The sequence below is a fragment of the Hemiscyllium ocellatum genome, chromosome 2 (assembly GCF_020745735.1).
Source record: "Hemiscyllium ocellatum isolate sHemOce1 chromosome 2, sHemOce1.pat.X.cur, whole genome shotgun sequence".
NCBI lineage: Eukaryota > Metazoa > Chordata > Chondrichthyes > Orectolobiformes > Hemiscylliidae > Hemiscyllium > Hemiscyllium ocellatum.
Window position 1 is genome coordinate 57,318,065 of NC_083402.1, and position 13,581 is coordinate 57,331,645.

The 13,581-nt window shown below is 45.8% G+C and overlaps 1 protein-coding gene across 1 annotated transcript in view; it reads right to left on the reverse strand.

The window, feature by feature from the left end:
* pcsk1 (proprotein convertase subtilisin/kexin type 1) overlaps positions 1-13,581 on the reverse strand; it is a 74,696-nt gene that overhangs the window by 52,864 nt on the left and 8,251 nt on the right. The window contains exons 2-3 of the mRNA XM_060841398.1: positions 3,703-3,807; positions 2,538-2,660 (exon numbers count right to left, since the gene is read on the reverse strand). Coding sequence (XP_060697381.1) covers positions 2,538-2,660; positions 3,703-3,807 — 228 coding nt within the window. The remainder of the gene's footprint in view (positions 1-2,537; positions 2,661-3,702; positions 3,808-13,581) is intronic.

Consider the following 13,581-nt stretch of genomic DNA (forward strand, 5'->3'; position numbering starts at 1 on the left):
GTGAGCAGTTCTGCAGCAAGAGAAGAGCCAAGGCATGTAGCTATATCAGTCCACGTCCTGGGTGTGCATCCTTGAGTGCACAGTGTCCTTGCAGAGGCATTATAATAAGAGTGGAGGGCGCAGCCTAAGGTGTTGCATTAAAATACAGAGACATCATGAAAATAGAATGGAAATATGCCATGAGGCTGGCATATATTGGATCCCAATGTCTATGAAAATGGTGTATGTGTGTGTGTGTGTGTGTGTGTGTGTGTGTATGTACAGTATCCATGGTACATGTTGGTACCTCGTGTTCATTATGAAGATCCTTCAATCCAAGTGGCAAGCTGAATTCACCAGGTACCCTCTCATTGACCTCTCTCAATATCTAACTTGTTCGGCAAGTTTGGTATGGTAGAAAGCAGAATATGAATGAGGGGAGTTGGCATGTCATCGAGGTATTTTATAAACAATAATCCTCCTCTCCAGGCAATTCACAGTTGCCCAACAAAACATGTGTCTCACCACTTGGCAAATGCATACAAAATACAGCGCGATGCTGTCAATATCAATTAGGCCTCACAAGACCTCATCCAACTCTGCCGCAAACCTCACCATCGCCCACATCAGACAAACCCCGAGGAGATTCCACCCAAGGTATACAACAGCTTGGAATTGTAAAACCTATTTTATGAAATAGTGCCTAATTCATATTTGTGGTCAACAACATTATATGGATTTTAAAATGGGACCTTGAATTCTGAAGTCAAAGGAGTGCATTTGACAGATAGGACTGCTGAACTAAGTCAAAAATGATTTGAACATCAGCAATGTCTAAACATAGAGTCCTTGAACAAATACAAGAAGAAGTGAATAAGTTGACTACGAGCAGAGAGATGACATATCATTAGTTACCTTAACATAAAAAGTTACAAAAGTTTGGCATTACAGAATTGAATATTGATGAAACAAGACAAAGTTTGTTGAAGATTTTCATCTTGCACTCAGCAGGATATTTTCCAAGAATACAAATTCAAGGGGAAAACCAACATTTATACAGCATGAGAGGAGAGTGCTGAGTGGTTGGCAAGTGGATTCTGATTGATAGATACATTGCCATGTTGAATACATCAATAAATGATGACTGACAATTAACTACAAAGCTTTGGCTAAATTTTAAACTGGGGAAATTGTTGAGAGCATTATCTTGAGAAATGAATTCGTGAATGTTGTCACCAATTTTACTGAGTTGAAACAGATATGGGTGCAGTGCCTCTGACAAACGACAAAATGTATCCTTATTGCTAAAAAAAGGAAAGTTATTGTGATTATTACTTTTTGGGAATACTGAGGAGTTAATTTTGACATTTTACTCATTCATGGGATTTGGGTGTCATGGAGTGAATGGTCTGCTGATGCTCCAACATCTGATGACCTACATTTTGTGGAGGCAATGGGTGTCTATGTCACTGACTAAAGAGACATCAAGAGCTCCCGTATTGTCTCTTGCCAGATCTTGCATAATTCAGGACAGTAGCAGGCCTTCCAGAAAACACTGATGGCCAACCAGAGGTTGGCAACTCTTCTATGATCAGCAGTGGGAAGGTGGTGGCTGCTTCAGATATGAACCCCACCCAAAGCCTCAGACAAAGCAAACTAGCGACAAGTGAGTGATTGCAGAATTGCAGATGAGAAGCAAACGCAGAAAAGTCTAGAGAAAGTCTAGGGTGGAAGGAAAAATGGGGTTAACATTTCAAGTCTGGTATGACTCTTCAGAACTGAAAGGTTTGGAAAATAGGTTCCTTTATTTTACATTTTTGTCCGAGACCAAAGAGGAGCAAGCTGGCAGATAGTGTAGAGGTCCAGTGCAAAAGACAAAGGGGTTGGCAATAGTGGAGAAAGAAGAAATGATATGTGAAATGGCTGTAAATTAAGGCGTAAAAGGGTGAGGATTGGTCCCCTCTACACACAGCAAAGCCAACAAAGCATAAATACGACGCAGCTGAGGGTAAGGGAGAATGTAAAAAATCTAGAGAACAGACATAATGTGATCAGTTTCTGGAGTTATTGAATTCAATGTTAAAATTTTGAGGCTGTAAAATGGAAAATGAGTTGTCATTCCCAGAATTTGCATTGTGTGAAGACTAGTGGGACAAGTAGAACCTTATTGATGTTCTCAGAAGGAGGGAAGAGGTGAGGGCAGAAGTATGAGAAATGGTCAGAGATGGCTGAAGGCCCTGCCAGCCACAATGATGGAGAATCCTCGGTTGAGGAAAAAGGAGGTCATGTCAGAGCAGCCCGGTGGAAGGTAGCTTCATTAGAACAAGTAAGACTGAGATGGAGAAATTGGGAGAACAGAATTAAATCCTTGCAGGAGTTAGGGTATGAGGTGGGCAGTCAATGTAACTGTGGGAGTCGGTGGGCTTGGAATGGATATTGGTACACAGTCTACTCTCAGAAATGAAAAATGTGAAGGGAAGGAAATCCAGCTGTCAGCTGTTATTTGCAATAAATATTTAACTGGACACTGTTTTACTGCAACTTGTCAGAGAACTTACCAGATACCATTGCTGATTCCACATGGGATCAGTAAACATTTTCTCTGCCATACAATCTCTACAGTCCCTTACTGGAGACCGCTTACTTCTTTGCTTTTCGTACTGTTGTTCTGCCCAAGACACCTACAGTTAAGCCACACACAAGAATAGTACAAGCGTGATTAAGCCCACAATTTGTGGTTTATTATATTATTCATATGTAATGTGACATAAAAAGGATACAAACTATTGAAATGTTGTTTATGCTTTTGTCAAAAAAATTGAGATTAAAGTCCTTCTCATTATTATTCACACACGAGAAACACATGAGCAAAATATTTCCTCGCAAAACAACGGCCTCACCTTAACTTTATAAACTCTAAATTTTCTTTTTGACAAGCTGATATAGTTACTGACACAATCCTTTAGAGTGAGTATTTGACTTTCTTTAATGGAACAGGACTGTTATGTTATCAATTAGTCTAAATGTTTATTAATTACTTCTTTTCTGTCAATTTCCCTCTGAATGTTTTTCATATGCCTGCTGAAGGTGGTCATTCATGTTGGTGGACCATTTCACTGGGACACTGGTCTGTGGTACATTTCACAACATTCATACTTGATATATGAACATGTATAATAGAAGGATACTGTTGCAAAGCTCCACTACATATGAGGGTTATGCCACAGCATCCGTATTATTGTGTTAGAGTCTGACACAAACCTTTAATTCCATTTAGTTAGATACCACATTGAGAACAGGCTGTAGGAAATAAACTGTCACAGCTCAACTTAATTCTTGATTTTCCTATGTCCAATAAGTGTACACCCATTCTACATCCTCACTAGCAGTTAGGATTCTGAACCTTATTAATTTATATTCTCCATTCCATAAAGAGAAGCAGCTTATTCAATGACTTTCAATGGAATGAAAATTAGATAGACTCTACAGGAATGGAGAAACTGGCTCACCAGATTCCAGACCTTGAAGTGAAGCTGAATATTTAGTTTGAAATGTGAGGACAAAAACTAGTTTGATTTTTGTTTAATGGGAATAGTTGCAGAACAGGAAATATTAAGTTATCCGTGGATTTTATCCCGTAAACTCACTATTAATGATTTTACTTAAATTGTTAAAAAGTACCGACTGTCATATTTCGTTTAATAGTTTTAGAATGTATCATACCCGTTCATCTTCAAACAATCTTTTCGTAAAGTGATCAGCACTTCTTCGAGACCTTCGTGGATGAATTTTGTGTCTGAGTAGATAATGGTTTTGAAGTGTTCCAATCTAATCAGGTAGAGATTAAAGAGAATGTTCAACATAAATGAAAACATTAAAATGACACAAAGATAGTCATAAAGATCTTCCTTACTGTAATATCTCCTGAGTTCTCTAGATTTTGCCTTTGGATTTGAAAATACCACTTCATTATTTAAGAAGGAAGAATGGATCCTCAGAACTACAGATAGTTTAGTCCAACACCAGTTATGGGAATGTTACTGGGATTTACCTTCAGAGACAATGGGAAGAACCTTTCCCATGGAGCCCCTGTTGGTTCAGTGAAGTCATTTCAGGTTGGGAACTTGACCAATTAAGGTAAAAGTGAGGACTGATGATGCTGGGAAAGCACAGCAAATCAGGCAGCACCCAAGGAGTAGGAAAATTGATATTTCAAGCAAAAGCCCTAGTCCTGATGAAGGGCTTTTGCCTGAAACATCGATTTTGCTGCTCCTCGGATGCTGTCTGACCTGCTGTGCTTTTCCAGTACCACTCTAATCTAGACTTGACCAATTAAACTGCGTGCCTTGCTGTTGCACTTTCCCAGATCAAATTTATAAAATCATGAGGGTCATGGATAGGATAAATAGACAAAGATTTTCCTTGGGGTGGAGGAGTCCAGAACTAAAGGGCATCGGTTTAGGGTGAGAGGAGAAAGTTATAAAAGAGCCCTAAGGGGTAACGTTTTCATGGACAGGGTGGTACATGTACGGAATGTGCTGCCAGAGAAAGTGGTGGAGGCTAATACAATTGCAACATTTAAAAGACATCTGGATGAGCATATGAATAGGAAGGGTTTGGAGGGATATGGGCTGGATGCTGGCAGGTCAGACTATATTGGGTTGGGATATCTGGTTGGCATGGACGGGTTGGACCGAAGGGTCTGTTACTGTGCTGTATATCTCTATGACTCTAAATTCATTACAGTTCAGCCACTATGTTTCCTGACTACAGAATAGGGGACAGTCATTTAAAACTGAGATGTGAAGGCGTTTATTCTCTGAGGATAATAAATTTCTGGAATTCCAGACCATTGTAGAAGTTACATCTCTGAAAGCATTTAAAGTGGAGGGAGATTGAGTTTTGAAATATTGAAGAGTTGAGGTCTATCTGAAGCTTCAAAGAGAAAGATTTTATAGCATCACGCAGCGAGCTTGAGAGAATGATTGTCCTACTCCAGTTCCAATTTCTTATGTTCACATACATCAAAAGATCAGACTCTAGAAAAATGGAGTCAGTCAGGTCAATACTCCATTGAGCTGTATTGCACATACAGCTAATCATTCCCAAGTTTCACTTCAACAGGATTTCAAAATTTCGTCTCTGGAGTCTATGGGGTAGATTTTTACCGATACTGTAAAATAGGTGATGCGAAATCCATTGCCTATTTTAAATCACAACCACAATCAAGCCATAATTTAAGAACTCCATAATGAATTATGGGCAAAAGTGAATTTCCTTACTGGTGTAGAGTACATGAGTTTAATAATAAGCTGTACTATTGATCTACTCACATGTATATTATTTCTCTTTTTCACTGACTTGGGTTTTCTTTCTTTCTTCAGCACTCTCATGATGTCTAATTTGGACTGTTGGCTCTCAATCAGTGTACACTAAAATATGGTACTCCAAACTCTAACAGCTAATCTTGAAATTTTGCTGCTGGCTATCCTGAAGAAGGGCTCATGCCCGAAACGTTGACTCTCCTGCTCCTTGGATGCTGCCTGACCTGCTGTGCTTTTCCAGCAACACATTTTCAGCTGCTGGCTATCAGAGCCTTGACATAATTGTCTACTATAAATAATAATGAAACAGTCAGAGAAACAATAAGATTGTTTGAAACACAGCTACAAAACAATGAATGATGTATGGCAGCAAATATTTCTTGGAGGTTTTCAGAATATCAATACAGAAACTTAATTCTGAGCAAAATAAATGATTTTTATTTTATGGTTATAAACATAGATTCCAATTAGAAATAAGAATGGATTTCTGTTTTGATACAGTGCTGTTGTCAGGTCATTAGCGTTAGTAGTATGAGGCTATGTTCACTCCAAATTGAGCCAGTTCTGTCAGAGCAGAAATCAGTGAATTTAGAGAGTTCATGTTATTGAAGATTAATAATAGTATTCTTTACATCATTCACACCAGTCAAGGTCTCTGATGGTTTCTCAATAACTAAACAATAATGTTCTTCATTTTGCACTGGACTTCCCATTAACCATTTGTGCCTGTCTGAAAACAGTTTTAAGTAGCTCAGTGTCATTTAGGTCTAAGCTGCCTGTTTGAGCATCACTTCATCTACCCGCTGAATCCTGGCCCCCAGAACCTTGAGGGGAACACCACCCCAGCTCATGACTACACTCGCATTCCCCCCACCATCACACCCACTCCAGTTACTGGCTCCGCCCCCACTCTCAGCTCCACACCCACACAAGATCCCAACTCCCAGCCCTGCCGAGTTTTCACCATCCCTCCAGACCTTCCCCTCACTGAGGACGAACGATCAGTCCTCAGCAAAGGACTCACCTTCATCCCCCTCCGTCCATGCATCAATGAATTTAATACACGCCGTGACGTCGAATACTTCTTCTGCCGCCTCCGCCTCCGAGCTTACTTTCACAATCAGGATTCCCGCCCACCTCCCGAGGACCCCTTTGCACACCTCCAACACACTGCATCCACCTGGACACCCCACGCTGGCCTATTACCTGCCCTCGATCTCTTCATTAACCGCCTCAATCTGTTTACCGCCCTCCCCCACTCCAACCTCTCACGCTCACAACGCACAGTCCTCCAATCCCTCTGCTCCAATCCCAACCTCACCATCAAATCAGCAGATAAAGGGGACGCAGTGGTAGTCTGGTGCACTGACCTCTACACCGCTGAAGCCAAACGCCAACGCGAGGACACCTTTTCCTACCGCCCCCTCGACCATGACCCTACACCCCATCACCAAACCATCATCACCAGAACCTCATCACCTCAGGAGATCTCCCACCCACAGCTTCCAACCTCATAGTCCGGGAACCCCGCACTGCCCGGTTCTACCTCCTTCCCAAGATCCACAAGCCTGACCACCCTGGCCGACCCATTGTCTCAGCATGCTCCTGCCCCACTGAACTCAACTCTACCTACCTCGACACTGTCCTATCCCCCCTAGTCCAGGAACTCCCCAAATACGTTCGAGACACCACCCATGCCCTCCACCTCCTCCAAGACTTCCATTTCCTGGCCCCCAACGCCTCATCTTCACCATGGATATCCAATCCCTCTGCACCTCCATCCGCCATGACCAGGGCCTCCAAGCCCTCCGTTTTTTCCTCTCCCGATGTCCCCAACAGTACCCTTCCACCGACACTCTCATTCGTTTGACCGAACTGGTCATCACCCTTAACAATTTCTCCTTCGAATTCTCCCACTTCCTCCAGACCAAAGGTGTAGCCATGGGCACATGTATGGGCCCCAGCTATGCTTGTCTCTTTGTTGGCTACATAGAACAGTCGATCTTCCGTAATTACACCAGCACCACTCCCCACCTCTTCCTCCGTTACATTGATGACTGCATTGGTGCCCGGGCTCCCGCGAGGAGACTGAGCAATTCATCAACTTCACCGACACATTCCACCCTGACCTTAAATTTACCTGGACCATCTCTGACACCTCCCTCCTCTTCCTCAACCTCTCCAACTCCATTAATGATGACCAACTTGACACTGACATTTTTTACAAACCCACCGACTCCCACAGCTACCTGGATTACACCTCTTCCCACCCTACCTTCTGTAAAAATGCCATCCCATATTCCCAATTCCTCTGCCATATCTGCTCCCAGGACGATCGGTTCGACCACAGAACACACCAGATAGCCTCCTTCTTTAGAGACCGCAATTTCCCTTCCCACGTGGTTAAAGATGCCCTCCAACGCATCTCGTCCACATCCCTCCGCCCTCAGACCCACCCTAACCATAACAAGGACAGAACGCCCCTGGTGCTCACCTTCCACACTACCAACCTTCGCAAAAACCAAATCATCCGCCGACATTTCTGCCACCTCCAAAAAGACCACACCACCAGGGATATATTTCCCTCCCCACCCCTTTCCGCCTTCCGCAAATACCATTCCCTCCGTGACTACCTGGTTAGGTCCATGCCCCCCTACAACCCACCCTCCCATCCTGGCACCTTCTCCTGCCACCGCATGAACTGTAAAACCTGAGCCCACACCTCCTCCCTCACCTCCATCCATGGCCCTAAAGGAGCCTTCCACATCCATCAAAGTTTTACCTGCACATTCACTAATATCATTTGTTGTATCCGTTGCTCCCAATGCAGTCTCCTCTACATTGGGGAGACTGGACACCTCCTAGCAGAGCACTTTAGGGAACATCTCCGGGACACCCCCACCAATCAACCCCACCGCCCCGTGGCCCAACATTTCAACTCCCCCTTCCACTCTTCCGAGGACATGGAGGTCCTGGGCCTCCTTCACCGCCGCTCCCTCACCACCAGACGCCTGGAGGAAGAACGCCTCATCTTCCACCTCGAAACACTTCAACCCCAGGGCATCAATGTGGACTCCAACAGTTTCCTCATTCCCCCTTCCCCCACCTCACCCTAATTCCAAACTTCCAGCTCAGCACTGTCCCCATGACTTGGCCTACCTGCCTATCTTCTTTTCCACCTATCCACTCCACCCTCCTCCCTGACCTATCACCTTCATCCCCTAGCTCCCAGCCTTGCCGGATTTTCACCATCCCTCCAGATCTCCCCCTCTCTGAGGATGAAAGATCAGTCCTCAGCAGGGGCCTCACCTTCATTCCCCTACGCCCTCGGATTAATGAGTTCAACACGCGGCGAGATATTGAACAATTCTTCCGCCGCCTTCGCCTCCGTGCCTACTTTCACAACCAAGACTCCCGCCCACCCTCTGACGACCCCTTCTCCCGCCTCCAACACACCCCATCCACCTGGACACCCCGTGCTGGCCTCCTACCCGCCCTCGACCTCTTTATAGCCAACTGCCGCCGTGACATTAACCGACTCAACCTGTCCACCCCTCTCACCCACTCCAACCTCTCACCCTCAGAACGTGCAGCCCTCCATTCCCTCCGCTCCAATCCCAACCTCACCATCAAACCCGCAGACAAGGGAGACGCGGTGGTAGTTTGGCGCACTGACCTGTATACCGCTGAAGCCAAACGCCAGCTCGCGGACGCCTCCTCTTATCGCCCCCTTGACCACGACCCCACCTCCCACCACCAAACCATCATCTCCCAGACCATCCAGGACCTCATCACCTCAGGGGATCTCCCATCCACCGCCTCCAACCTCATAGTCCCACAACCCCGCACCGCCCGTTTCTACCTCCTGCCCAAAATCCACAAACCTGCCTGCCCCGGCCGACCCATTGTCTCAGCCTGCTCCTGCCCCACCGAACTCATCTCCCAATACCTCGACACGGTCCTGTCCCCTTTAGTCCAAGAACTCCCCACCTATGTTCGGGACACCACCCACGCCCTCCACCTCCTCCAGGATTTTCGCTTCCCCGGTCCCCAACGCCTTATTTTCACTATGGACATCCAGTCCCTGTACACCTCCATCCCCCATCACGAAGGACTCAAAGCCCTCCGCTTCTTCCTTTCCCGCCGCACCAACCAGTACCCTTCCACTGACACCCTCCTTCGACTGACTGAACTGGTCCTCACCCTGAATAACTTCTCTTTTCAATCCTCCCACTTCCTCCAAACTAAAGGAGTTGCCATGGGCACCCGCATGGGCCCCAGCTATGCCTGCCTCTTCATAGGATATGTGGAACAGTCCATCTTCCGCAACTACACTGGCACCACCCCCCACCTTTTCCTCCGCTACATCGATGACTGTATCGGCGCTGCCTCGTGCTCCCACGAGGAGGTTGAACAGTTCATCAACTTTACTAACACTTTCCATCCCGACCTGAAATTCACCTGGACTGTCTCAGACTCCTCCCTCCCCTTCCTAGACCTTTCCATTTCTATCTCGGGCGACCGACTCAACACAGAAATCTATTATAAACCGACTGACTCCCACAGCTACCTGGACTACACCTCCTCCCACCCTGCCCCCTGTAAAAACGCCATCCCATATTCCCAATTCCTTCGTCTCCGCCGCATCTGCTCCCAGGAGGACCAATTCCAACACCGCACAGCCCAGATGGCCTCCTTCTTCAAGGACCGCAGATTCCCCCCAGATGTGATCGACGATGCCTTCCACCGCAACGCCTCCACTTCCCGCTCCTCCGCCCTTGAGCCCCGCTCCTCCAACCGCCACCAAGACAGAACCCCACTGGTTCTCACCTACCACCCCACCAACCTCCGCATACAACGTATCATCCGCCGCCATTTCCGCCACCTCCAAACGGACCCCACCACCAAGGATATATTTCCCTCCCCTCCCCTATCAGCGTTCCGCAAGGACCACTCCCTTTGTGACTCCCTCGTCAGATCCACACCCCCCACCAACCCAACCTCCACCCCCGGCACCTTCCCCTGCAACCGCAGGAAATGTAAAACTTGCGCCCACACCTCCACACTCACTTCCCTCCAAGGCCCCAAGGGATCCTTCCATATCCGCCACAAGTTCACCTGTACCTCCACACACATCATCTATTGCATCCGCTGCACCCGATGTGGCCTCCTCTATATTGGTGAGACCGGCCGCTTACTTGCGGAACGCTTCAGAGAACACCTCCGGGCCGCCCGAACCAACCAACCCTATCACCCCATGGCTCAACACTTTAACTCTCCCTCCCACTCCACCGAGGACATGCAGGTCCTTGGACTCCTCCACCGGCAGAACACAACAACACGACGGCTGGAGGAGGAGTGCCTCATCTTCCGCCTGGGAACCCTCCAACCACAAGGTATGAATTCAGATTTCTCCAGTTTCCTCATTTCCCCTCCCCCCACCTTGTCTCAGTCGGTTCCCTCAACTCAGCACCGCCCTCCTAACCTGCAATCCTCTTCCTGACCTCTCCGCCCCCAACCCACTCCGGCCTATCACCCTCACCTTGACCTCCTTCCACCTATCCCACCTCCATCGCCCCTCCCCCTAGTCCCTCCTCCCTACCTTTTATCTTAGCCTGCTTGGCTCTCTCTCTTATTCCTGATGAAGGGCTTATGCTCGAAACGTTGAATTCTGTATTCCTGAGATGCTGCCTGGCCTGCTGTGCTTTGACCAGCAACACATTTGCAACCTTCATCCCCTCCCCCACTCACTTATTGTACTCTATGCTACTTTCTCCCCACCCCCACCCTCCTCTAGCTTATCTCTCCACACTTCAGGCTCTCTGCCTTGATTCCTGATGAAGGGCTTTTACCCAAAACGTCGATTTTACTGCTCTTCAGATGCTGCCTGAACTGCTGTGCTCTTCCACATCACTCATCCAGAATCTGGTTTCCAGCATCTGCAGTCATTGTTTTTACCCTGCAGTGTTTACTGTTAGAACAATACATTTCAGCACATGCACTACCAAGATCACATTCAGTTTGGAGACTGGAGCAATGATGGATAAATGGAATTATGGTATCGCTCAATGATGATGTAACTAAGACACTCAAGACACATATCTGGCCAATCCTGTTCCACCATTCAGACAAAAGAGCCATTTTTATTATATCATCTGAATAAGTGTCAGAGAAATTTGCCCAATTGGTTAGCGATCACAAAGCATGCAACTCGAAGTGAAATTAACAAACAGTTCATTGCAAGCCATATGGCTGGGAGAGAAACTGACTAGGCTGACACAGAACTGACAGTCTGCACAGGTAGATCAGATTTCTCTTCCCAGAGCTGAGGATGAGACCAGTTTTATGCTAATGTGCACAATGAGGCTGATTAAGAAATGGGAAACTACAATGTACCTGGTTAAAAATCACACAACATCAGGTTATAGTCCAACAGGTTTAATTGGAAGTCGGCGGTTAGTGGTGTCGAGAGCAGTCATGATTTGGAGATGCTGGTGTCGGACTGGGGTGTACAAAGTTAAAAATCACACAACACCTGGCTCCTGCGCAAGGATGACACGCACATTCGTGAAGCGTTCCATATTTTTGTGTGCTTCCAATTAAACCTGTTGGACTATAATCTGGTGTTGTGTGAGTTTTAACTTTGTACACCCCAGTTCAACATCGGCATCTCCAAATCATACAATATATCTGGAAATGGTATCTAGTTGCAAGGATACTAATTGGAAAACAGTTATCGGATGAATGTCCTGTTCCTTCACACAATGCAACATCCTGACAGCATCAATGGTTTCATTCCTCTTCACAGGTAGATGTTAATGTCTTCTCTGAAGTGGTGAGGTGCTTCCATTGTCCTGTTCCTGGAGCATGCCCTTGCTGGTGCCTCTCTGTCTGACCTGCTCTTTGTGTGGCTTTGATATTGCTGGGTTGTGAAACTGCCACTGGGGCTTTGAGATATCTGTGGTGCTCTGTGATTGTTAACGAACTTAAAGTGAATCCTCTTGTCTGCGTGGGCTGTCTTGGCTTGTGAGCCTGCTTGGGAATTCTGGGTGTTTTTGGTAATGTTTGGCAAATTTTGCTTTCGTGGGCCTATCATGGGTTAGCAGATCTTTTCCCACAATGAGGTAGTCCAATAATCTCCTTTAAGAATTTGTGTTTTCTACGTCACTTCCATTATACAATATTTGATACTTAACAATTCATCCTCCATAATTGCACCAATTCTAAACTTTCACCTAACTCTTACAGTTATCAGCTGTCTTGTAAGACTCAACTTCTGTCATAGAGTCATCGAGTCATAGAAATGTTCAATATGGAAACAGTCCCTTTGGTCCAACTCATTCATACTGACCAGATATTCTAAATTAATCTAGTCCCATTTGCCAGTACTTGGCCCATATCCCTCTAAACCCTTCCATGTGCCCATCCAGATGCCTTTTAAATGTTGGAACTGTACCAGCCTCCATCACTTCCTCTGGCAGCTCATTCCATATACGCACCAATTCTGTGTGAAGAAGTTGTCCCATAGGTCCCTTTTAAGTCTAAAAAATGTGTCTATTTACCCTATCCATGCCCCTCATTATTTTATAAACCTCTATAAAGGTCCTCTGGTCCTCCTATAATTTAGTTTTATGTCAAATAGCTGGGTTTCTAAATCCAGTTTATGTAGCTTGACAATAATAAGACATCCAGCACCAATTTTTGGAAAATTCAGATTCCTGTTCATCTGTTCATCTGAACCTATCCAGATTAACACCTCTGACATCACTTTCTAGCTTACACATCATTCTTCCCTTACTTTCAGATAACTCTATTCCATTCCATGTTTTACCTACATTGGTCCATATACTCTGATGACCCAAAAATCGGGTGGCACTGCGTCTCAGTGGTTAGCGCTGCTACCTCATAGCGCCAGGGACCCGGGTTCAATTCCCACCTTGGGTGACTGTATGTGTGGAGTTTGCACATTCTCCCCATGTCTGCGTTCCTCCAGATGCTCCGGTTTCCTCCCACATCGAAAAATGTGTAGTCAGGTGAATTGGCCATGGTAAATTGCCCGTAGTGTTAGATGCATTAGTCAGGGGTAAATAAAAGGGAAGGGGAATAGATCTGAGTGGGTTACTCTCCAGAGGGTCAGTGTGGCCAAAGGCCCAAAGGGCCTGTTTCCATACTGTAAGGAATCTAATTAAATCTAATTAAAAATCATTGGCAAAATGTAGACTGGAGTTACCAGTTAGAACTATGTGGAATTCCTGAAGAAGCTGACTCTATGGAAATT